Genomic DNA, 23,904 nt, shown 5'->3' on the forward strand with positions numbered 1-23,904 from the left:
GTCTACCCAAGAGAAATGAAAACACATGTCCACACAAAACCTTGTACAAAACTGTTCACAGCAGGATTATTTATAATAGCCAAAGACTAGAAACAACTCAAGTGTCCATCAACTGCAACCTCCGTCTTCCGGGTTCAAGCGATTATCTTGCCTCAGCCTCCTGAGTAGTTGGGATTACAGGCACCTGCCACCAAGCCCAGCTAATTTTTTCATTTTTAGTAGAGACAGTGTTTCACCATGTTGGCGAAGTTGGTCTCGAACTCCTGACTTCCAGTGATCTGCCACGTTGGCCTCCCAAAGTGCTGGATTACAGGTGTGAGCCACTGTGCCTGGCTCTTTATAGGAAATAACTAAAGTAGGCAAACCTGGCCAACATGGTGAAACCCTGTCTCTACTAAAAATAACAAAAATTAGATGGGTGTGGTGGTGCGTGCCTGTAATCCTAGCTACTGGGGAGGCTGAGGCAGGAGAATCGCCTGAACCCGGGTGGCAGAAGTTGCAGTGAGCCGAGACTGCACCACTGCACTCCGGCTGGAGCAATAAGAGTAAAACTTCATCACAAACAAACAAACAAACAAAAAAACCCAAAAACCTGACTATGGTGATAGCTGCACAACTTTGTAAATATGCTAAAAAATGTAATTATACATTTGAAAGAGATGAACTGTACGGTATATAAATAAGACTGTTAATAATCTTTTTTGTGTGTATGACAGAGTCTCTCTCTGTCACCAAGGCTGAAGTGCAGTGGCGCAAACTTGGCACACTGCAACCTCCGCCTCACAGGTTCAAGCAATTCTCCTGCCTCAGCCTCCTGGGTAGCTAGGATTACAGGCGTCAGTTATCATACCCATCAATTTTTTGTATTTTTAGTAGAGATGGGGTTTCACCACATTGTCCAGGCTGCTCTTGAACTCCTGACCCCCTGCCTTGGCCTCCCAAAGTGCTGGGATTATAGGTGTGAGACACAATGCCCAGTCTGTTAATAATCTTTTAAAAATATTTTGTTTTTTTTTATTTAAGTGTACCTCTCTGTGGTTCCTTTACTTAGAAATCCTAGAAGACTCCCTGCTGACCACGTATCACCATCTAAGCCCTTCAACTGGGCAAGCCAAGGCCCTGTAAAGTCAGGCTTGGATCATCTTTCCAGACACCTTCTATGGCCACCACCCCCAATCCAGCTACAGCAGGCTTTTGCTTTCCTGCTCCTGTGCCTTCCTAAGCCCTGCCCTGCACTGGGCTGCCCTTCGTTGATCCAGCAGTCTTACTATGAAGTTTTGGTCCAGCTCAAACGCCAGCCTACCCATGACATTTGCTTCCCTGCCTACTCCCTGCAGAACCCATTACATTGTATTCAATGTGTTGGTTTGGTTCTTCTGTTAGATTGAGAAGTTAAAAAATGAGGTCTTATTCCTCTTTGTGTCTCTGGTGCTTAGTCCAAGCGCTCACTATTGTGGGCCTCATGTTTTATTTTTTTTTTTGAGACAGGGTCTCGCTCTGTTGCCCAGGCTGGAGTGCAGTGGCTCAATCTCAGTGTACCTCACTCTCTGCCTCCCAGGCTCAAGTGATCCTCCCACTTCAGCCTCCCTACCTATAGGCATGCACCTAATTTTTTGTAGAGATGGTTTTTTTTTAAATTTTTGAGACGGAGTCTCACTCTGTCCTCCAGGCTAGAATGCAGTGGCGTGATCTCAGCTCACTGCAAGCTCCGCCTCCCGGGTTTACACTATTCTCCTGCCTCAGCCTCCCGAGTAGCTGGGACTACAGGTGCCCGCCACTTCACCTGGCTAGTTTTCTGTATTTTTTAGTAGAGACGGGGTTTCACCGTGTTAGCCAGGATGGTCTCAATCTCCTGACCTCAGATCCGCCTGTCTCGGCCTCCCAAAGTGCTGGGATTACAGGCTTGAGCCATCGCACCCAGCCAAGATGGTTTATTTTTTTGAGATGGAGTCTCACTCTGTCACCCAGGCTGGAGTGCAGTGGTGCGATCTTGGCTCACTGCATCCTCCACCTCCCGAGTTCATGCGATTCTCCTGTCTCAGCCTCCCAAGTAGCTTCACCATGCCTGGCTAATTTTTGTATTTTTAGTAGAGACAAGAGTTTCACTACGTCGGTCAGGCTGGTGGTCTTAAACTCCCTTCCTCAGGTGATCCAACCACTTCAGCCACCCAAAGTGTTGGGATTACAGGTGTAAGCCACCACGCCCAGCAAGATGGGGTTTTACCGTGTTGCCCAAGCTGGTCTTGAACTCCTGGGCTCAAGTGATTCACCCATCTTGGTCTCCCAAAATGCTGGGATTACAGGTGTGAGCCACCGCATCCAGCCCTCATACATTTTTATCAAATAAATCATGATGGGTGAACCTCTACTAATTTTACCTAAACCTGCAGGGTTTCTGGATGTCCTAGTGATGGTCAAGGACTCCACGTTGGAGCACTGCTTCCTAAGCCACAGGCCTAAGAAACTCCCTTTGTGGGTGAGGCAGCTGCTTATGTAACACATGCCCAGAGAGCTCTGCTTCCCCTCCACTGTGCTGCTGGTATTCCTGGACTAGGCTTGCCAGAGAAAGCCCTTGAGAGCCTTGAGAAAAACGAATGGAGGGGACAGCAGATTAGTTACAAGGACCTATCTGCAAAGCTTGAGCCATGGGACTTATTGGGAATAACACAATTCTGGCCCAGTGTTTTATTAAAACCTAGTTTCTGATTCCTAAGCAATTATGGGAAATGCTTTAACAACAGGCTAAGAATCCAGTCACCCATAGCTAACAGCAGGGTCCTGGCACATACATGAGGCCAGCGTGAGCAGCCTGACCGAGCAGTGTGGGTGCAGGCCTGTAGAGACAGCTGCCACCCTCACCCAATACTCCACATGGGAAGGAGGAGCCAGATCTGACACTTCAAAATGAAAACAGATTTTATGATGACTGTCCTAAGTTTTAATTGTTGGTTCCTTACATGCTGTTCTTATTCAAAAGAACAAATCCTCATGTGGCCAACGGGTGCTCCCAGTTGGGCCCTCAAAGCCATGGGAAAAGTCTCTTACTACGTGCACAGCACAGTGCATGGTTTAAGAGCACTGACTGTGGAGGTATTCAGACCAGGTTTTAATAACACACACTTTGTGAACTTAGGTAAGTTCTTAACCTCTCTGAGCCTTATTTCAATCATAAAATGGGGATAAAGATACAGCAGCTGCATTAGACAATGGTTTGAAGACTAGAGGAAACCTGTGCCTGGTACACGGTAAGTGCTCAAGAGATGTGAGTTAACCAGAGGAGCCACTGACCAATGCCGTGCTTCTCCATGAGGGCAATGAGGTCGGCCTCGGTGAGCAGCTTGGGCGGGCTGGTCTCCCCATCCACCATCTCCACGGTGCTGGGCTGAAAGCGGGAGCCTCGCTCATAGACAGGGAGGATCTACAGGGAGCAGCAGGTGCAGCAGTCAGATGATTCCATTATCACACTCAGGCAAAAAATAACCTCATTTCAAGGAACACGGTCCTGCTCCACTAGAGAACTCAGGACTCGCAACACAACTGTCCTCCCTCTCCCTGGGGACCACTCTTGATCACCTTGTCACTCCAGTGATCATATGGATACACATCCAGATAGTTTCGGGCCAGAATCACGAGGCCGTGGGCCACAAAGCGTTCCTGAGCGATGTCGATCTCCACTGTGGTCTCCTGCCCCTGAGCATCCTGGGAGCAGCAGGCCAGGAAATGGCGAACAATAAACTCGTACAGTCGCTGTTCGTCTCCCTAGGAAGAAACGAGGAGTTTGAAACTCCCCCTAGAATATCACCTCTCAAGGACAGGAGCATCGCTGGTAGCCTTAGCCAAATGTCCAGCACAGAAGAGGCCACACTGCTCCTCAGGCCCTGCACTAACATGGAGTGCCAGGCAAATAAGTCCTGGGGAGAGAATAGGTTTAGGTTGACATTTTCACAACTCAAATCTGGCAAAGATAAGCAAGGGAGTAATCTTCCCCTTCAGAGTGGTTCTTTGATGTAAACCCAATCTAAGCAGAAAACAAGATGAAAGCATAAGAAGTTGGCAAGAGACTCCTCAAATATAAGAGACAGAGCAACACTGCACCTGGTGGCCTTAGCCCAACTTCATGCACATGTTTAAGCAGTAATTTGCCAGGGTAATTTTAAATTAGGTAATCAATGATTTAGTGAGTCTCACTCTATCAAAATGAGACATTTATACACATATCCAATAATTCCCCTTCTACGGATCTCTTCAAAGGAAGTAACTGGAGAACCACAAAAATATTTGTCTACAAATATTAACTATAGTATCAAAAACATAAAAAACAGATTTGGCAAAATAAATTATGGCACATCTTTGCAATTGTTAAATATCATGCTTAATAGGCAATTTTTCCTCCCTTATAATCTTTCGTATTTCTTAAATTGTCTAAAATGAACATGTAATTTTTTTTTTTTTTTTGAGACGGAGTCTTGCTCTGTCGCCCGGGCTGGGGTGCAGTGGCCAGATCTCAGCTCACTGCAAGCTCCGCCTCCCAGGTTTACGCCATTCTCCTGCCTCAGCCTCCCGAGTAGCTGGGACTACAGGCGCCCGCCACTGTGCCCGGCTAGTTTTTTGTATTTTCTAGTAGAGACGGGGTTTCACCGTGTTAGCCAGGATGGTCTCGATCTCCTGACCTCATGATCCGTCTTGGCCTTCCAAAGTGCTGGGATTACAGGCTTGAGCCACCGCGCCTGGCCTAATTTTTTTTTTCAGAGTCTCACTCTGTCATCAGGTTGGAGCGCAGCGGTGCAATCTCAGTTTACTGCAACCTCCGTGTCCCGGATTCAAGTGATTCTTCTGCCTCAGCGTCCTGAGAGCTGGGACTATAGGCACACGCCACCACGCCCAACTAATTTTTGTATTTTTAGTAGAGACAGGTTTTCACTATGTTGGCCAAGATGGTCTCAATTTCCCAACCTCGTGATCCACCCGCCGTGTCCTTCTAAAGTGTTGGGATTACAGGCATAAGCCACTGCGCCTGGCCATATTTTTAAAATCAGAAAGAATATATGTTATTAAAAGAAGGAGGAGAAGAACAAAAGACTAAGATTTCCCCAGCTTTGTGAGAAGCCTACAGATGTAAACAAGCCTAATGGCTCCTGTGCCTGCAGTCTGCCCCTGGCTGAAGAAATGACTGAGACAGACAAGAAGAGCTGAGTGGGAAACTGCAATGACGTCGGGTGGCACGACTGGGGTGGCAGCAAAGTTTCAGGAGGCAACCAAAACTGCGCCAGCCTTGGGAGGATGGATAGAATTCTCTAGTTCCAGGGACTGGGAAGGCCACAAGGCTCACAGTGCGGCTAGGGGTCTACACAGTGGTGTGGGGAGGAGAGGTACCTAGGTTGCCTATGAAGGACTAGCAGGGAAGCAGCGGGAGCTGACGGAGAGTGGGGAGGTGGGGCTGGATTAAGACGGGGGGCCATCACGGGGAAGGGTGAAGCGGTCTTTCATCAAAGCAAGCGAAATGAGAGAGATCTCAAGATCACTTGTTTTTACAATCACAGCCCACAGAGTAAATTCAAATCTTACTACCAACCCCCAGCACTTCCCTCTGGGTTCCAGCAGGCAGCACATTCAGAGAAACCAACCTGTAAGCTGTTGGTGTATTTGGTGGGGTGAATGGGAGGGTGAGCTTGGTCAGACTTGTTCCCATTGCGTGGGGTGGGACCACCCCGCTCTAGAATGCTCTGGGCAAAGGCCCCCCAGCGTGGATCGGGGGTCTGCTGTTCCACCAACACCGTCAGGTTTAAGTCTCTGGGAAAAATGTTTGTTTCTGTTCGGGGATAGCTGATGTACCTAAAACCAAGGCAAACAGAAAAAGAAATTGCTAGGCTCTCTGATTGGTCATTAAACAACTGAAAGCACCCACTAACACCTACAAACATTCATCTGATGTAGCCAACTCAACTGAAGGCAACCTGGGTTACCTGATTCAGAAAAGTTCTGAGATGAGATGCACCTACTCATGGGGTGAAAAGCAGCTGGCTCTCCTGCTAGGACACTCAAAGAAGCCAAAGGAGAAACAAAAGGGGAAGCACAGCACAGGATAAAGGCCAGCAGCCTCAGAGCCTGGGGCTTGTCACTGGCCACTCTGAGGGTCAGTCTGACAGACCAACCCTGATGCAGCACATGAGCCTCACTGAGCCCCCTGACAAGTTCCACCAGCATGTGCTTCGAGACTTTTCTTAGAGTATACAAATAATGCTGTCCAATAAAACTGTAACGTGGACTCTATTTGTTTTTCATTTTTTCTTTTTGAGATAGTCTTGTTGTGGTGCCCAGGCTGAAGTATAGCAGCGTGATCTTGGCTCACTGTGGCCTCCGTCTCCCAAGCTAAAGTAATCCTCCTGCCTCAGCCTCCTGAACAGATAGGACTATAAGTGTGTGGCACAATGCCTAATTTTTCTTTTTTGTAGAGACAGGGTTTTGCTATGTTGCCCAAGTTGGTCTCGAACTCCTGAGCTCAAGCGATCTTCCTGCCTAGGCCTCCTAAAGTGCTTGGATTTCAGGTGTGACCCAGCATACCCAGTCTCTATTTGTAATTTTTGTTTTCTCCCAGAGATGGAGTCTCGCTCTGTCACCCAGGCTGGAGTGCAGTGGTGCAATCTCAGCTCACTGCAACCTCCGCCTCCTGGGTTAAATGATTCTCCTGCCTCCACCTCCCCAGTAGCCGGGACTACAGGCACGCAACACCACACCACGCCCAGTTAATTTTTGTATTTTTAGTAGAGACGGGGTTTCACCATGTTGGCCAGGATGGTCTTGATCTCTTGACCTCATGATCTGCCTGCCTTGGCCTCCCAAAGTGCTGGGATTACAGGCGTGAGCAACCACGCCTGACCCATAAACTCTATTTCTAAAATATTTCATCCTGATAAAGACGGTTCAAATTCTACTCCCAAATCCAGAATATTTACCCTTGAGTGTAGAGCTTCTCAGCAATCCTCATGGTTTCTTTAGCATTTATTCTCAACTTTCGAGAAGCCAGCTTCTCAAGCTCCTGTGAAATGGGTCAACAGGGATGTTAGGTGTATCGCATGAGTCAGGCAGCACAACTCAAATACACAACTCATCTTCAGTCAAATCTGGCGCCTGTCACTCCAGGCACTTCTGTCAAACAGAGCGGAAAAGATTGCCCAACAACAATTTCTGGGCCTGCCAGGCAGAGTCAGATCCTAGCCTAGTGGTTCTCAGACTTTAATGTGTGTAGGACTCAACTGGGAAGCCAGCAGATTTGGGGCCCTGACCACTGGGGAAGCTGCTATGTTGTGCAGGCTGATTTTGAACTCCTGGCCTCAAGCAATCCTCCCTCTCTGACCCCCCAAAATGCAAGGATCACAAGCGTGAGCTACCATACCCAGCCGAAAACTCCATTTTTTTTTTTTTTGAGACGGAGTCTCACCCTGTAGCCTAGGCTGGAGTGCAGTGGCATGATCTCGGCCCACTGCAACCTCCACCCCCTGGGTCCAAGTGATTCTCCTGTTTCAGCCTCCCAAGTAGCTGGGATTACAGCACCACTATGCTTGGCAAATTTTTGTATTTTTAGTAGAGATGGGGTTTCGCCATGTTGGCCTGGCTGGTCTTGAACACCCGACCTCAGGTGATCTGCTCGCCTTGGCCTCCCAAAGTGCTGGGATTACAGACGTGAGCCACCACATCTGGCCAGAAATCTACATTTTAAAAATTTTTTTATTTTCGAGACCGAGTCTCGCTCTTGTTGCCCAGACTGCAGTGCAGTGGCACGATTTCGACTCCCTGCAACCTCTGCCTCCCAGGTTCATGCAATTCGCCTGCCTCAGCCTCCTGAGTAGCTGGGACTACAGGCGCTCACCACGGCTGGCTAATTTTTGTGTTTTCAGTAGAGACGGGGTTTTGCCATGTTGTGATTACAGGCGTGAGCCACCGCCTCTGGCCCAGTAATCTACATATATATATATATATTTTTTATATATATATATATATTTTTTTTTTTTTTCAGATGGAGTCTCACTCTGTCATCCAGGCTGGAGTGCAGTGGCGCGATCTCGGTTCACTGTAGGCGCTGCCTTCTGGGTTCATGCCAATTCTCCTGCCTCAGCCTCCCGAGTAGCTGGGAATACAGGCACCTGCCACCACACCTGGCTGATTTTTTGTATTTTTAGTAGAGATGGGGTTTCACCATGTTAGCCAGGATGGTCTCGATCTCCTGACCTCGTGATCTGCCCGCCTCAGCCTCCCAAAGTGCTGGGATTACAGGCCTGAGCCACTGTGCCCAGGCTGAAATCTACATTTTTTAACAAAGCCGTCTAATACACTGTTCAAACACAGACAGTCTTGAGAACCACACTTTGGGAACACCACCCAAGCCCTGGTAAATTCTCCTAGAGGGTGAAAACCCCAGGAGGCCTCCTGGGGGATAACAGATGTTTTTTTCCCTAGGTGACAAGTTAACAGTCCTGATGACTATATGTCACACTAAAGCATACTTAACCAGTGAGGACTAAAAAACATAAGCCTACTATATAAAATCAATGCAGCTGGGCGTGGTGGCTCGTGCCTCTAATCCCAGTATGTTGGGAGGCCAAGGCAAGCAGATCACGAGTTCAAGAGATTGAGACTATCCTGGCCAACATGGTGAAATCCTGTCTCTACTGAACATATAAAAATTAGCCGTGTGTGGTGGCATGCACCTGTAGTCCCAGCTACTCAGGAGGCTGAGGCAGGAGAATCGCTTGAGCCCGGGAGACGGATGCTGCAGTGAGCCGAGATCATGCCACTGCACTCCAGCCTGGTGACCAGAGCAAGACTCCCTCTCAAAAAATAAACAAACAAACAAACAAGCAAACAAAATGCATAACTGCCCCCATGCAATCCCTCCACACATATACACATTTACTGTGGCTTGCCCAAGACAAAGAATGCACTGCCCACCAGTCCCTGTGTGCTTCTTAGCCTGCATGCTTGTCAGCCTTAGTGTTCTGTACGTCCAACCTTCAGAGTGAATTCTAATAGTAATTCTATCCCAAATTTTCCTGCTAAGTGGTGACTGAGAAGGCATACTCCTAATGTGATTTACTCAGGCTTGTGTTCCGTCAGGGTGGCTCTTCCTGGGGTCAAATAATTTGAGAAGCCCTGTTCTAAAGTAGGTTCATATAGCAGATAATTTAAAGTAATATTTACACAGATTATGCAGCAACATGAAAAAATGCTTGCGTGGAAAACACAAGCTACTTTAGTTATAATGCTGTAAAAACATGCATATGAAAAAACTGGAAGAGATACCAGTAATTATGTAAGGATGGTTGTCTTCCTCTTTTTGTTTCCCAAATCTCATGCAATGCAGTTATATTGCAATTTTTTTTTTTTTTTTTGAGACAGAGTCTCGTTCTGTTGCCCAGGCTGGAGTGCAGTGGACGGATCTCAGCTCATTGCAAGCTCTGCCTCCCGGGTTTACGCCATTCTCCTGCCTCAGCTTCCCGAGCAGTTGGGACAACAGGCGCCCACCACCTTGCCCGGCTAGTTTTTTGTATTTTGTAGTAGAGACGGGGTTTCACCGTGTTAGCCAGGATGGTCTCGATCTCCTGACCTCGTGATCCACCCGTCTCGGCCTCCCAAAGTGCTGGGATTACAGGCTTGAGCCACTGCGCCCGGCCGCAGTTGTTAACAACAACAACAACAACAAAAAAGCCAGGCACGGTGGCTCATGCCTGATATCCCAGCACTTTGGGAAGCTGAGGTGGGCAGATCACCTGATGGTGGTGTATGCCTATAATCCCAGCTGCTCGGGAGGCTGAGGCAGGAGAATCGCTTGAACCCGGGAGGCGGAAGTTGTGGTAAGCCAAGACCGCACCATTGCACTCCAGCCTGGGCAACATCTCAAAAAAAAAAATCTCAAAAAAATCTCAAAAAGAAAAAAAAAACCATTAAGAGGCCAGGCAGTGGTTGGGTGTGGTGGCTTATGCCTGTAATCCCAGTACTTTGGGAGGCTGGGGCTGGAGAATCACTTGAGGCCAAGAGTTTGAGACCAGCCTGGTCAACATAGTGAGATTCCGTCTCTACAAAAAAATTATAAAAATAATTAACTGGTCATCATGGCACATGGCTATAGTCCGAGCTACTTGGGAGGTTGAGGTGGGAGATCTCTTGAGCCCAGAAGTCTGAGTCTACAAAAACAAAACAAACAAAACAAACAAACAGTAAGGCTAAGCAGGACCGTGTCTTTCTCAAGCATTTTCTTGTGTGGCCTGGTGATAGGTGATATTTTCTTCCACCAAGCCACAGTCTAGGCAGTAGAACCACGGCCTCAAAACAGTGTTTCCCCAGTGCCTGAAACAGCCTGTCCGGAACATACCACAGTGTCCAAAGCTTGAGGCCGCCACTTGCTCTTGGGCTTAGATCTGACCTCTACCACAGTTGCCATGGGATCCTAGAAAGCCAGGAAAGAAAAGACCATGTTAACCTGTTAGTGCATCATCCCCATCCTTCCTGTGGATAGCCCATGCCAGTCCTTCCAGATCAAACTGACGACCACCAGCTAGGCCTGCAGTGACAGCCTAGGAGAGTGCCCACTTAATGTCGCTTGTAGCTGACAGCAAGATAGACACCATCACTACTTTCCCACTCAAATCAAGATTGCGAAGGGCAATTTCACAAGCCTTAAGGTGCTTCCTCCAGAGACTATGAAATCCAATAGCCTATGCATTGCCTGAGTACAGTTTTCTATGTACACATGCACAGTGCTCCTTCTGTTGTTTTGTTTAAAATACAGAGATGGGGTCTTGCTATGTTACCCAGTCTGACCCAGAAGTCCTGGGCTCAAGCAATACTCCCATAAGCCACCATGCTTGGCCCAGTGCTCCTTTAAAAAAAAAAAATTCAGGATAATACAGAGTTAGAAACAGGAGAAATTGCTGGGTGCGGTGGCTCACGCCTGCAATCCCACCACTTTGGGAGGTTGAGGCAGGCGGATCACAAGGTCAAGAGAGCTAGACCATCCTGGCCAACATGGTGAAAACCCATCTCTACTAAAAATACAAAAATTAGCTAGGTGTGTTGGCGCATGCCTGTAGTGCCAGCTACTGGGGAGGCTGAGGCAGGAGAATCGCCTGAACCCAGGAGGTAGAGGCTGCAGTGAGCCGAGATCGTGCTGTTGCACTCCAGCCTGGCGACAGAGCCAGACTCTGTCTCAGGGAAAAGAAAAAAAGAAATAGGAGAAATTATACAATACAAGCTAGAGACCTTTAATCTTAAAACCAACTTCATAGTTTGCATCGCCCACCACGTAGTCCCGTACCACATCTGAGTGAAGGAGAAACAGGGCAGGCCTTTTTATTACTTACTTTTATATTTTATTATTACTTAAGTTGATCTTTTTTTTTTTTTTTTTGAGGCAGTATCTCATTCTGTCACCCAGGCTGAAGTGCAGCGGCATAATCATGGCTCACTGCAGCCTCAACCTGCTGAGCTCAAGCGACTCTCCCACCTCAGCCTCCCAAGTAGATGGAACTATATGCAGGTGCCACCATGCCCAGCTAATTTTTTTCTTTTTTGTAAAGATGGGGTTTCACTATGAAACCTTGGCTGGTGGTCTTTTTATTTAACAAATAATTGTGCAGTGTTACAGAGACTCCCAGTGGTCCAGGGTCAAAGGTGGAGTGAGAGAGAGATGGAGACGGCAGCACGGTCTGCAGAAGGGGCAGGGACACACTGGGATTCGGCACGTGTCTGTGGGTAAGTCTCTTCACTTTCTTTATCTTCTTCATCTGGAAAATGGGGATGCTATCACTGCCTTCACAGGAATTATTAGGATTAAACAAAATAACACATAACAAAGTGTGCCTGGTCCATAGTGGGTGCTGCACAGTTATCACATCCCTTGCCTAATTAGTAACAAATCTGCCAGTGGGCTGCAGCCAGAAGCACACCATGAATTAAGCCTAAAGAGCTCGGAATTTTACTTAAGCATGACTCTGTGCAGTCCCTGGGTTAAACCAGGCTGTTATGTGCTAACAGGAAGTGACATCAGAAAGGAAACCATACAGCCCAAGGGCTAGGAAACGTTAGGGTCAAGTGTAACCCCTCCCCTCCCTGTCCCTCCAGCCTTTCTCTATCCCTTTCCCTTGCCTTATTTTCTTCCTAGCTTTTATCAGTATATAAAATTAACCCACTAATTTGTGACTTTCACTTCTCTAGATTTCCTCACGCGACCAACAAAGAGGGGGCTGAGCCAAACGCTGTCCATTCTCTCCTAGCTCTGTAAGTCAATGACCTGGACTGGTCTAGCTAATCCTTGATAATTTCTGGTGACAGTATATGCCACAAGAGGGGATTTCAACTATACATTTCCCAAAATTTCTGATTTTATCTAAAAAGAATGCAGATACTTCCCTTTTCCTTTTAGTGCTGTTTTCAGGGGGTTCTAGTCTTACTGGTCCCCAAAGTGATCCCGAGATGCAAACTTAAAGCTAAAGTCCAATGGGAGAATGAGACAGATCACCTCTGCCAACAGTGGGAGTGATTTGGGAGGTGTGCAGAATGTTTCCTAGATCATTAAGGGTTCGAAGGACTTCTTACCTCCATACACAACTGATAGAGAACTAGGCAAGCCGTGTGGTTAAAGAGTCGATGCCTTTTCCAGTTGAATTCTACGATACCATCTTTGTGGTCATGAGTTACTATATTAAGGAGAGACAAACAGAAAGGCTGTGTCTCAGAGAAGCCACATGATATGACAGATAGGAAAAGGTTTATCTGTGTCTCAGAGAAGCCACATGATATGACAGATAGGAAAAGGTGGTGAAAGTCAAAGGAATATCAAATAAGGAAGAATTTCCGGATAACAAAGGGAACTTTAAGAGGATTGTAATGGGCCAGGGAGGATGACAGCAAGACTAAAATAAATTACATCTTTATTAGTGCTATTAACGTTCACAGTCCCCTTCCTTAACCTTGGGCCCATAGGTCCCAGGCCATAACCCCCACTCCAGGCCCTACCTTTAATTCTGTGGAAGATTTCTGGTACAAAAGCCTGAATGGCTTTGAACCGCTCCACCACAAAGCCCAATGTGGGGAACTGGCAGCTGCCGTAACTGATGAGCTGCTCTGCCAGCACCTCAGGAAAAATCTTCTGAAGTCGCAGGGTCTGGAACCTAGTAAAGGCAGCTCCTGGAGAGTGAAGGAAGGTAAAAATGGTGGCTAATAAGAGTCAGGGCTGGCTGCACATATCTACACAGAGCCCATTTTTGGTCCCATAACACAACATTAATGAGGCCATGGGGGGGTCTGCCTAGCTCCTCACCAATCCTCAGGTCCAGCTCCTGCCTCACATCCACAGCATCGCTCACCCTCTGATCAGGCTCAGTCAGGTTTTCACAAGCTGTCCTGACGGCATGGGGTGTGATCTCAGAGAATCGGGCTCGCAACACCTGCAGATTGGGCTTTACTGCAGAACACAAGGCGTTACCAAGGTCAAAGTCAAACCACACTGCTCTCCATCATAAAGGACTCACTTTTCTTAAAGCCCCTTGAAATAAAGGCAAACCAGTTCAAGAAGCTGTGAGGTGACCAATTTACCTATTAGGTTAAATCAATGGTGTACAGTGTCTAAAGAGGAAACACCACCATAACCTTTAAACTGAGTATACTCTCAAAAATAGTGATGGAGCTAATCTTAGCTAGTAACTGTGGGGAAAAGAGAGAGAGACAGATTGTTACTTTGTCTATGTAGAAAAAGGAAAACATAAAGAAACTCCATTTTGATCTGTACTAAGAAAAATTGTTGTGCTTTGAGATGCTGTTAATCTGTGACTCTTGTCCCAACCCTGTGCTCACAAAAACATGTGCTGTATTGGCTCAAGGTTTAAGGGATTTAGGGCTGTGCAGGATGTGCTTTGTCAAAAATGTGTTTGTAGGCAGTACACTTTGTGAAAGACATCACCATTCTCCATTCTCTATTAACCAGAGACACAATGCACTGCGGAAGGCCGCAGGGACTCCTGCCCAAGAAAGCCTGGTTATTGTCCAGGTTTCCCCCCACTGAGACAGCCTGAGATATGGCCTCGTGGGAAGGGAAAGACCTTACAGCCCCCCAGCCTGACACTCGTAAAGGGTCAGTGCTGAGAAGGATTAGTGAAAGAGTAAGGTCTCTATGCAGTTGCGGTAAGAGGAAGGCATCTGTCTCCTGCACGTCTCTGGGAATGGAATGACTCGGTGTAAAACCGACCATATATTATATTCTGAGATAGGAGAAAACCGCTGTATGGCTGGAGGCGAGACATCATGGTGGCAATACTGCTCTGTTACTCTTTACTGCGCTGAGATGTTTATGTAAAGTTAAACATAAATCTAGCCTATGTACACATCCAGGCACAGTACCCTTCCTTAAACTTATTTATGACACAGAGTCTTTTGTTCACATGTTTTCCTGCTGACCCTCTCCCCACCATCACCCTACAATCATACCGCATTCCCCTCGCCGAGATAGTAAAGATAGTGATCAATAAATACTGAGGGAACTCAGAGACCAGCAGCAGTGTAGGTCCTCACTTACTGAGCACCAGTCCCCTGGGCCCACTTTTCTTCGTATATACTTTGTCTCTGTGTGTGTTATTTCTTTTCTCAGTCTCTCGTCTCCACCTTGCGAGAAATACCCATGCCCCCTTCCGTAACTAAAATACTAAAATGCTCTTGGTGAGCATTGTTTTTTTTTTTTTTTGGAGACAGTCTCACTCTGTCACCCAGGCTGGAGTGCGGTGGTACAATCTCGGCTCACTGCAACCTCTGCCTCCTGGGTTCAAGCAATTCTCCTGCCTCAGTCTCTTGAGTAGCTGGGACTACAGGCACATGCCACCACACCTGGCTAATTTTTGTAATTTTAGTAGAGACAGGGTTTCACCACGTTGACTAGGCTGGTCTCGAACACCTGACCTCAGGAGATCCACCTGCCTCAGTCTTCCAAAGTGCTGGGAGTACAGGCATGAGCCACTGTGCCTGGCTGCCTTTTGAGACTTTAATCCTACTTGCTCTCTCAGGCCTTTTGGGAAAAGAAAAATACTATCAATTAAAGGGTTCCAGGGGGGAATTTCATGCCCCTTCAGGAAGGAATATAGGACATATACACATTGTCCTTGAAAGTTAATGCACTTAAATTTCCAGGAGTCATTACAGCACTGAACACAAAACCACTAAATGAAAATAGCAACCCCACCCTCTGAGCTAGAGAATGCCGGCCTGTTCATCACTTCCTCTAAGTTACCCAAAACCATTAACACGGCGAGAGCCTTTAAATCCACTGCAACAATTATTTATTAATAGTCGAGCACTGTATAATAGGAGAGATTAAAAAAGAAAACAGAACATTTTGTAATTATTCTTTGTACTTTACTTGTGGTATATTCACTCTTTTACACATATTCAATATGTAATTTTTCTATTTTTGTTTTCATTAACCAAATACTAAAATAATTCAATATATAACAACAACAACAAAAAGAATATAAAGTCCCTGTTCTCAAGAAGCTGGGTATCTGCTTGTATGCTTGTACCTAACAAGGAATGAGTCCTAGTCTAAATGGTTTACATCACGCATTAACTCATCTAATCTCTGTGGCAGTCCCAGGAAACATGTTGGATTGGCCTGATGTTACAGACAAGGAAGTCGAGGCTCCCAATGGCTCAGTGATTTGTTCCAGGACACATGGCTAGTGGGACTCACAGACCGATAGGGAAAGTATCTGCAGAGGAACTCATCCGTGGCTCACTTGCACATACAAATGAGAACACTCTATTTATGGAATCCCAAAGTAGAGAAAGTCAGCAGCAGCAGCACTTACCAGTCTTACACACGTGGATAATCTCAAACCCAATGTTTTCGCCTTCTCTATCACAGTCAGTCCAGATCACCAGAGCCTGGCACTGGCGAGTCTCTCGTTCCAGAGTTTTCTGAAGTTCACAGTGGAATAAGAGTGGTGAGAACAGAATTGCAGAACAGTGACTTGACACCTCTATGCTAAGGGGATCTATCTGACTGAAGGTTAATAATATTCTTGGAGTGTGACAACTTGGCGAAGGAAAGAGACCAGGGAAAACTGCTCTCATTGGTCCTAATGATCATACAACCCCTTAGAACCACAAATGAGTTTCTAGAATAGAGGGTTTATTTATTTATTTATTTATTTTTGAGACGGAGTCTCGCTCTGTCGCCCAGGCTGGAGTGCAGTGGCCGGATCTCAGCTCACTGCAAGCTCCGCCTCCCAGGTTCACACCATTCTCCTGCCTCAGCCTCCCGAGTAGCTGGGACTACAGGCACCCGCCACCTCGCCCGGCTAGTTTTTTGTATTTTTTAGTAAAGACGGGGTTTCACCGTGTTAGCCAGGATGGTCTCGATCTCCTGACCTCGTGATCTGCCCGTCTCGGCCTCCCAAAGTGCTGGGATTACAGGCTTGAGCCACCGCACCCGGCCGAATAGAGGGTTTAATATGACTTCCCCAATATGACGAAACCTAATATTCAGCTCTAACACACACACACACACACACACACACACACTTCGAGCGGTACTGATTATGACCTCGTTAAAAAAAACGAACCCCGGCTCGGCACGGTGGCTCAGCAGTTTGGGAGGCTGAGGTGGGTGGATCATGAGGTCAGGAATTGAGACCATCCTGGTTAACACGGTGAAACACCGTCTCTACTAAACATACAAAAAATTAGCTGGGCGTGGTGGCAGGCGCCTGTAGTCCCAGCTACTCAGGAGGCTGAGGCAGGAGAATGGCCTGAACCCGGGAGGCGGAGCTTGCAGTGAGCAGAGATCGCGCCACTGCACTCCAGCCTGGGCGACACAGCAAGACTCCGTCTCAAAACAAAACAAAATAAAACAAAACGAATCCCAAATGAATTTCATCCAAAGGTTTATTAGTTCTCAATAAATTAACTGGCCGGGCTCGGTGGCTCACACCTGTAATCCCAGCACTTTAGGAGGCTGAGGCGGGTGGATCACCCGAGGTCAGGAGTTCGAGACCAGTCTGGTCAACATCGTGAAACCCCATCTCTACTAAAAATACAAAAATTAGCTGGGTGTGGTGGCAGGCGCCTGCAATCTCAGCTACTCCAGAGGCTGGGGCAAAAGAATCACTTGAACCTGGAGGCGGAGGTTGCAGTGAGCTGAGATTGCGCCATCACACTCCAGCCTGGGGGACAAGAGCGAGACTTCATCTCAAAATAAATAAATAAATAAAAATTTAAAATAAATTAACTACGCATGCCCTGACTGCTTGACAACTGGCAATTTACTGTCAAACAGGCATTTATACTTTGTAGCCTCTTCCATTTAACAAGGGGTGAGATGGGGGCTAGCACTAATAGTTTACAATACTTAGGATTATTTTTTGAGATAGGGTCTCGCTTTCTCACCAGACTGGAGTGTGGTGGTGTGATTACAGCTCATTGCAGCGTCAACCTCCTGCCTCCTAGGCTCAAGTAATCCTCCTTCCTCAGCCTTACTATTAGCTGGGTCTATAGGCGTACATCACCATGCCTGGTTAATTTTCTTTTTTACTTGGAGAGATAGAGTCTCACTATGTTGCCCAGGCTGGTCTCAAATTCCTGGGGTTCATGTGATCCTGCCTTGGCCCCACAAATTGCTGGGATTACAGGCATAACCCACCATGTCCAGTTCTTATTCCTAGGATTTAAACAACTACTATTCATAAAAAAATGTTTACTTCAGTTTCTTGGCCACTTGGCCACATTTATACAATGGGTGGGAACCAGCTTTTTAAATCATGGTAGTGAGTTTGGTGGAAAACCTTATCTCCAAATGCCAATGCATTAAAAATAAAGATATCACTCTGTTTGACTCTTTGGTTGTTCAGTGCCATATGTCTTCCAAAAGACCCTACCTTGATGTCTACAAAATTCTCTGGGCAGTACTTTTCAATTTCTGCTTCAAAGAGGACAAGAGGGTTGCAGCTCTGCCTAGAAAAGACATGAAAACAGAGTCCCAACTCAGTAAATGACAGACAGCCCTCCAATCTAATGACAGCAAACTGTTCCAATGGGTTCATGGTGTATCCCCAAAAGAAAAGGTCCCGGTGAACTGAAAGCAAGGCTATGACCCTCTGCATGAAACACTGTCCACTTCTCCACGAGTGTGAACAGGACGGATAAGATGGCATTCTGGAGCCCTTTTACAGGTAAATGCAATCCAATGGCTGCATGAAAAAGGCCTGGCAATTTTGAGGGAACACCAAAAGTGACTGTTTAAAGATTTAATAAAAATTCACAATGGATCAGATAATCCTAGGTCATCTTAGTATTATAAATTACTGCTGGGTGCGGTGGCTCACACCTGCAATCCCAGCATGCTGGGAGGCCAAGGCAGGTAGATCACCAGGTCAGGAGATCAAGACCAGCCTGGCTAACAGGGTGAAACCCCGTCTCTAACAAAAATACAAAATATTAGCTGGCATGGTGGCGGGCGCCTGTAGTCCCAGCTACTCGGGAGGCTGAGGCAGGAGAATTGCTTGAACCCAGGAGGCAGAGGTTGCAATGAGTCGAGATTGCGCCACTGCATTCCAGCCTGGGTGACAGCACAAGATTCCGTCTCAAAAAATAACTAAAATAAATAAATAAACAAATAAATAAATAAATTACCGAGACACAGTGGCTCACGCCTGTAATCCTAGCACTTTGGGAGGCAAAAGAAGGCAAACCCCACCTTGTTTGAGACCAGCCTGGTCAACATGGTGAAATTCTGTCTCTACCAAAAATACAAAAATTAGCCAGGTGTGGTGGTGCGTGCCTGTAGTCCCAGCTACTCGGGAGGGTGAGGCAGGAGAATCACTCGAACCTGGGAGGCAGAGGTTGCCGTGAGCCAAGATCATGCCACTGTGCCCAGGCTTGGAAGACAGAGTCTCACTCTGAGACTTTGTCTCAAAAAAAAAAAAAAAAAAAAAAAAAAAAAAAAAAATTACCCAGTAAGATCAACATGCCTCAAAAGTTCTCTGAAATTTCACAACTTACTATAATCTGAAAGTTCTTCCCTTGAGAATTGTACTGACCATTTTCGAAATTGCATCCGGAAATCATGAGCCAGTAAATGTCCAGAAACCGAAGTCATTACCATGGTAACATTCTGAATGATGACAAAATTCAAAATTCAGTTAGTCTTTTTACAGTTATTATTTTGCCAAGTCATTCAAATGAGAGGGAGGAGCTTCTATTAAAGACATTTTAAAAAAACTGATTGGGAAAAAATAAACATAAATATAAGGTCTTCAAAGTCAAAAGCCATAGGAATACAATCACCATTCCAATTCTAGTACCACGACGCCTCTTGCATTAGTTCAATTTTCCTCAAACCATTGTATATTAGCTTTTTTTTTCTTTTTTGTAATGAAGAGCTGAGATGGGACCATATTTTATTAAAGAGACTTCCTCATAAATTATAAAGTGATCACCTGTAACCAGGAACGTTTAGGTTGTTAACAGCGGTTATTCTTAAGACAGTGACATATTCTACATATGACTAGGCTGACTACTTTCTCTTGTTTATGATGAAAATATTTTAGCACCTACCTGGCCATACAGGTGATAATCAAATTCATAGATCTTGTTGAATTTTGAAAGTCCTTCTCTCTATAAAACAAAAATAAGTAAAAAATATAAATTATGTTCAAAATAACAGATTCCTCTGTATAATTCTTCCTGATCCTGAATTTGGCAATGATTCCTTGGTTATGACACCAAAAATACAACAAACATTGCTCCAAAGATAAGAAATGGCCAACAAGCATATGAAAAGATGCTCAACATTATTAATCATTAGGAAAACACAAATCAAAACCATGATGAGATACCACTCCACACCCATTAGGATGATAATGAAATAGAATTAAAAAACAAACAAGTAAAATAACAAGTGTTGTTGAGGATGGGGAGAAACTGGACATTGCCAGTGGAAATGTAAAATGCTTTGGCCACTCTGGAAAATTTTGGTGTTTCCTCAAAAAGTTAAACATAGAGTTATCACATGTCACAGCAATTCCACTGTTAGAAATTTACCCAAAAGAATTAAAAACACATTCAAATACACTTTGGGAGGCTGAGGCAGGTGGATCACTTGAGGTCAGGAGTTCGAGACCAGCCTGGCCAACATGGTGAAACCCCGTCTCTACTAAAAATACGACGATTGGCCGGGTGTGGCAGTGTGCGCCTGTAATCCCAGTTACTTGGGAGGCTGAGGCAGAACAATCACTTGAGCCCAGGAGGTGGACGCTGCAGTGAGTGGAGATGGGGCCACTGCACTCTAGCCTGGGTGACAGAGTGAAACTCTGTCTCAAAAACAAAACAAAACGCAAACAAAAAAACACATTAAAAAAAAAACCTGTACATGAATGTCTATAGAAGTTCTATTCACAATAGTCAAAAGATGAAAACAACCCAAATGTCCATCAGCTGATGAATGGTAAAATGAAATGTGATCTATCCATATGATAGAATACTATTCAGCCATAAAAAGGAATGAAGAGGCCAGGCGCAATGGCTCACGCCTGTAATTCCAGCACTTTGGGAGGCCAAGGTGGGTGGATTACAAGGTCAGGAGTTTGAGACCAGCCTGGCCAACACAGTGAAACCCTGTCTCTACTAAAAATACAAAAAATTAGCTGGGCGTTGTGGCAGGTGCCTGTAATCCCAGCTACCGGGGAGGCTGAGGCAGAAGAATCACTTGAACCTGGGAGGTGGAGGTTACAATGAGCTGAGATCGCACCACTGCACTCCAGCCTGGGCGACAGTGAGAGAAACTCCATCTCAAAAACCAAAAAAAAAGGGAATGAAGAACTAATATTAATACATGGTACAACATGGATGGACTTCAAGAAGATTATGTTAAGTGAAAGAAACCTGACACAAAAGAGCATGTAAGATATGGGTCCACTTATAGGAAATGCCCAGAACAGGCAAATCCATGGGGAGAGAAAGCAGATTTGTGGTTGTGAAGGGCTGAGGAGAGGGTAAGGGGAGTGACAGCTTAATGGATATGAGGTTTCCTCTTGGGGTGATAAAAAACCTTCTGAAACTAGACAATGATGATGGTGGCACATTTAGTGTACAAAATTCCACTGAACTGTATACTTCAAAATGATTAAAATGGTCAATTTTCTGTGTATTTTGCCACTCAACCTACATGGTTCTCTAAGACCCTTATGATATGCACTCACCTGCTGCTCTTGCTTAACTCACTGGTGTCTCCTTGCACCATACGACATCCCTAACTTCTCACTGTTTCTGAATATGCCAAGCTATTTCAAGCCACTAGGTTGTTCTTCACAGTTTCTACTGCCCGGTAAAACTTTCACACTCAGCTCAAACATGCTTTCAACAAGAATTAACTTTTCTTCTTCTTTTTTTTTTTTTAGAAGGAGTCTCACTCTGTCGCTCAGGCTGGAGTGCAGTGGCACGATCTCGGCTCACTGCAAGCTCCCCCTCTTGCAATGGGTTCATGCCATTCTCCTGCCTCAGCCTCCCAAGTAGCTGGGACTATAGGCACCTGCCAGCACACCCGGCTAATTTTTTCTATTTTTAGTAGAGACAGGGTTTCACCGTGTTAGCCAGGATGGTCTCATGGTCTCAATCTCCTGACCTCGTGATTCGCCTGCCTCGGCCTCCCAAAGTGCTGGAATCCAGGTATGAGCTACCACGCCCGGCCTAATTTTTTTTTTTTTGAGATGGAGTCTCATTCTGTCACCCAGGCTATAGTGCAATGGTGCAATCTAGGCTCATTGCAACCTCCACTTCCCAGATTCAAGCGATTCTCCTGCCTCAGCCTTCTGAGTAGCTGGAATTACAGGACCCTGCCACCGCACCTGGCTAATTTTTGTATTTCTAGTAGAGAGGGGTTTCGCCATGTTGGCCAGGCTGATCTTGAACTCATGACCTCAGGTGATCCTTAAGCCTCCCAAACTTCTGGGATTACAGGCGTGAGCCGCTGCGCCCAGCCCAAGTATTAACATTTATTGAAAGTTTCCTGCATTCCAGACACCATAACAGGCGTTAGGACATAGCAATTAACAAAATATAATCACTGCCCTTTGGAGCATCGAGTCCAAGGAGAGGTAGTGACAAAAATCAAATAAATGACTGCATATCCCATTATTTAACTGTAACTAGTAGATGCCTTTCAAGTAGAATAGAGTGCTATGACAGCATGTCAGTAAGGGTCTCTGACCTAGTGTGGGGGAAGAGGTGGTGAGGGAAGGATTCCTTGAAGACGAGACATTTCAGCAGCCTCTCTCCTCTAGCTGCCCAAGATGCCAAAAGGAAAGAAGGCCAAGGGGAAGAAAGTGGCCCTGGCCCCTGCTGTTATGGAGCAGCAGTAGGCCAATAAGGTGGTAAATCTCATTTGAGAAAAAGCCCTAAGAATTTTGGCATTGGACATCTAGCCGAAGGGCCTCACCCACTTTGTCAAATAGTCCTGCTATAACTGGCTGCAGCGGCAGAGCCGCTGTCCTCTACAAGCGGCTGATGTGCCACCTGGGATTGACCAGTTCACCCAGGCCTCAGACTACCAAACTTAAGCTACTCAATTGCTTAAGCTTGCCCACAGTACAGACAAGAGACACAGCACAGGAAGAGATCGAAACTGTTGGCCCAGGCTGAGAAGAAAGCTGCCGGCAAAGGGGATGTCCCTACTAAGAGACCACCTACACTTCAAGCAGGGGTTGACACTGCCAACAACTTGGTAGAGAACATGAAGGGTCAGCTGGTGGTGGATCCATTGAGCTGGCTATCTTCCTGCCTGTGCTGTGTCCTAAGATGGGGATTCTCTACCGCACTGTCAAGACTGGGGTGTCAAGTTCCACAGGAAGACCTGTACCACTGTCACCTTCACACAGGTTAACTTTCTGGAAGACAAAGGAGCTCTGGCTGAGCTGGTGGAAGCTGGCAGGACAAATTACAACGACATATGAGATCTGCTGTCACAAGGGAGGCAATGCCCTGGGTCCAAAATCTGTAGCTTGCATTACCAACCTAGAAAAGGCAAAGGCTAAAGAATTTGCCACTAAACTGGGTTAAGTACATACTTTTGCATTTTCTGTACATAAAAATAATAAAATTCCTCCTTCCAAGAAAAGTCTTTCCTTTTGGCTGGAATTGCCATCTTGGAGTAATTTGCCAAAATGATGAATACAAAGGAAAAGAGGACGAGGCATCTGATATGTGCTCTCCTGGCCTTATAGAAAACGCGGAGTTTGAGCTGGGCGCAACGGCTCACACCTGTAACCCCAGCACTCTGGGAGGCTAAGCAGGTGGATGGCCTGAGGTCAGGGGTTTGAGAACAGCCTGGCCAACACAGTGAAACCCCGTCTCTACTAAAAATACAAAAAATTAGCTGGCCATGGTGGCGGGTGCCTGTAATCCCAGTTACTAGGGAGGCTGAGGCAGGAGAATCGCTTGAACCCGGGAGGCAGAGGTTGCAGTGAGCTGAGATCACACCACTGCACTCCAGCCTGGGCAACAAGGGCAAAACTCCATCTCAAAACAAACAAACAAACAAAACAAAACAAAACAAAACAAAACAAAAACGTGGAGCTCCTCTGGCCACAGACACCAGAATCTACAATGAAGATGATCTTGAGGACTGAATGAGAATGGATACTGTTCAAAAACCAATGACCCACAAATGTTACATGGCAGAACTGGAAAAGTCTATGTTACCCAGCATGCTGTTGGCACTTCTGCGAACAAGGGCTAGATGCTTGCCAAAAGAATTAATGTTTCCGTTGAGCATATTAACCCCTCTAAGAGCCAAGTTCCTTCCTGAAATGTGTGAAAGAAAATGATCAAAGAAGAAGCAAGTCAAAGAGAAAGGGTTCAACTGAAGTGCCAGCC

The 23,904-nt window shown here is 46.1% G+C and overlaps 1 protein-coding gene across 1 annotated transcript in view; it reads right to left on the reverse strand.

The window, feature by feature from the left end:
- The window catches only part of TOP3A (DNA topoisomerase III alpha), a 39,252-nt gene that overhangs the window by 13,490 nt on the left and 1,858 nt on the right, over positions 1 to 23,904 (reverse strand). The window contains exons 2-13 of the mRNA XM_008010581.3: positions 19,591 to 19,650; positions 19,074 to 19,147; positions 17,913 to 17,988; positions 15,846 to 15,954; positions 13,313 to 13,456; positions 13,009 to 13,179; positions 12,589 to 12,689; positions 10,367 to 10,441; positions 6,954 to 7,036; positions 5,625 to 5,832; positions 3,574 to 3,759; positions 3,289 to 3,418 (exon numbers count right to left, since the gene is read on the reverse strand). Coding sequence (XP_008008772.2) covers positions 3,289 to 3,418; positions 3,574 to 3,759; positions 5,625 to 5,832; positions 6,954 to 7,036; positions 10,367 to 10,441; positions 12,589 to 12,689; positions 13,009 to 13,179; positions 13,313 to 13,456; positions 15,846 to 15,954; positions 17,913 to 17,988; positions 19,074 to 19,147; positions 19,591 to 19,650 — 1,417 coding nt within the window. The remainder of the gene's footprint in view (positions 1 to 3,288; positions 3,419 to 3,573; positions 3,760 to 5,624; positions 5,833 to 6,953; positions 7,037 to 10,366; positions 10,442 to 12,588; positions 12,690 to 13,008; positions 13,180 to 13,312; positions 13,457 to 15,845; positions 15,955 to 17,912; positions 17,989 to 19,073; positions 19,148 to 19,590; positions 19,651 to 23,904) is intronic.

The sequence above is a fragment of the Chlorocebus sabaeus genome, chromosome 16, assembly GCF_047675955.1.
Source record: "Chlorocebus sabaeus isolate Y175 chromosome 16, mChlSab1.0.hap1, whole genome shotgun sequence".
Classification (NCBI taxonomy): Eukaryota; Metazoa; Chordata; class Mammalia; order Primates; family Cercopithecidae; genus Chlorocebus; species Chlorocebus sabaeus.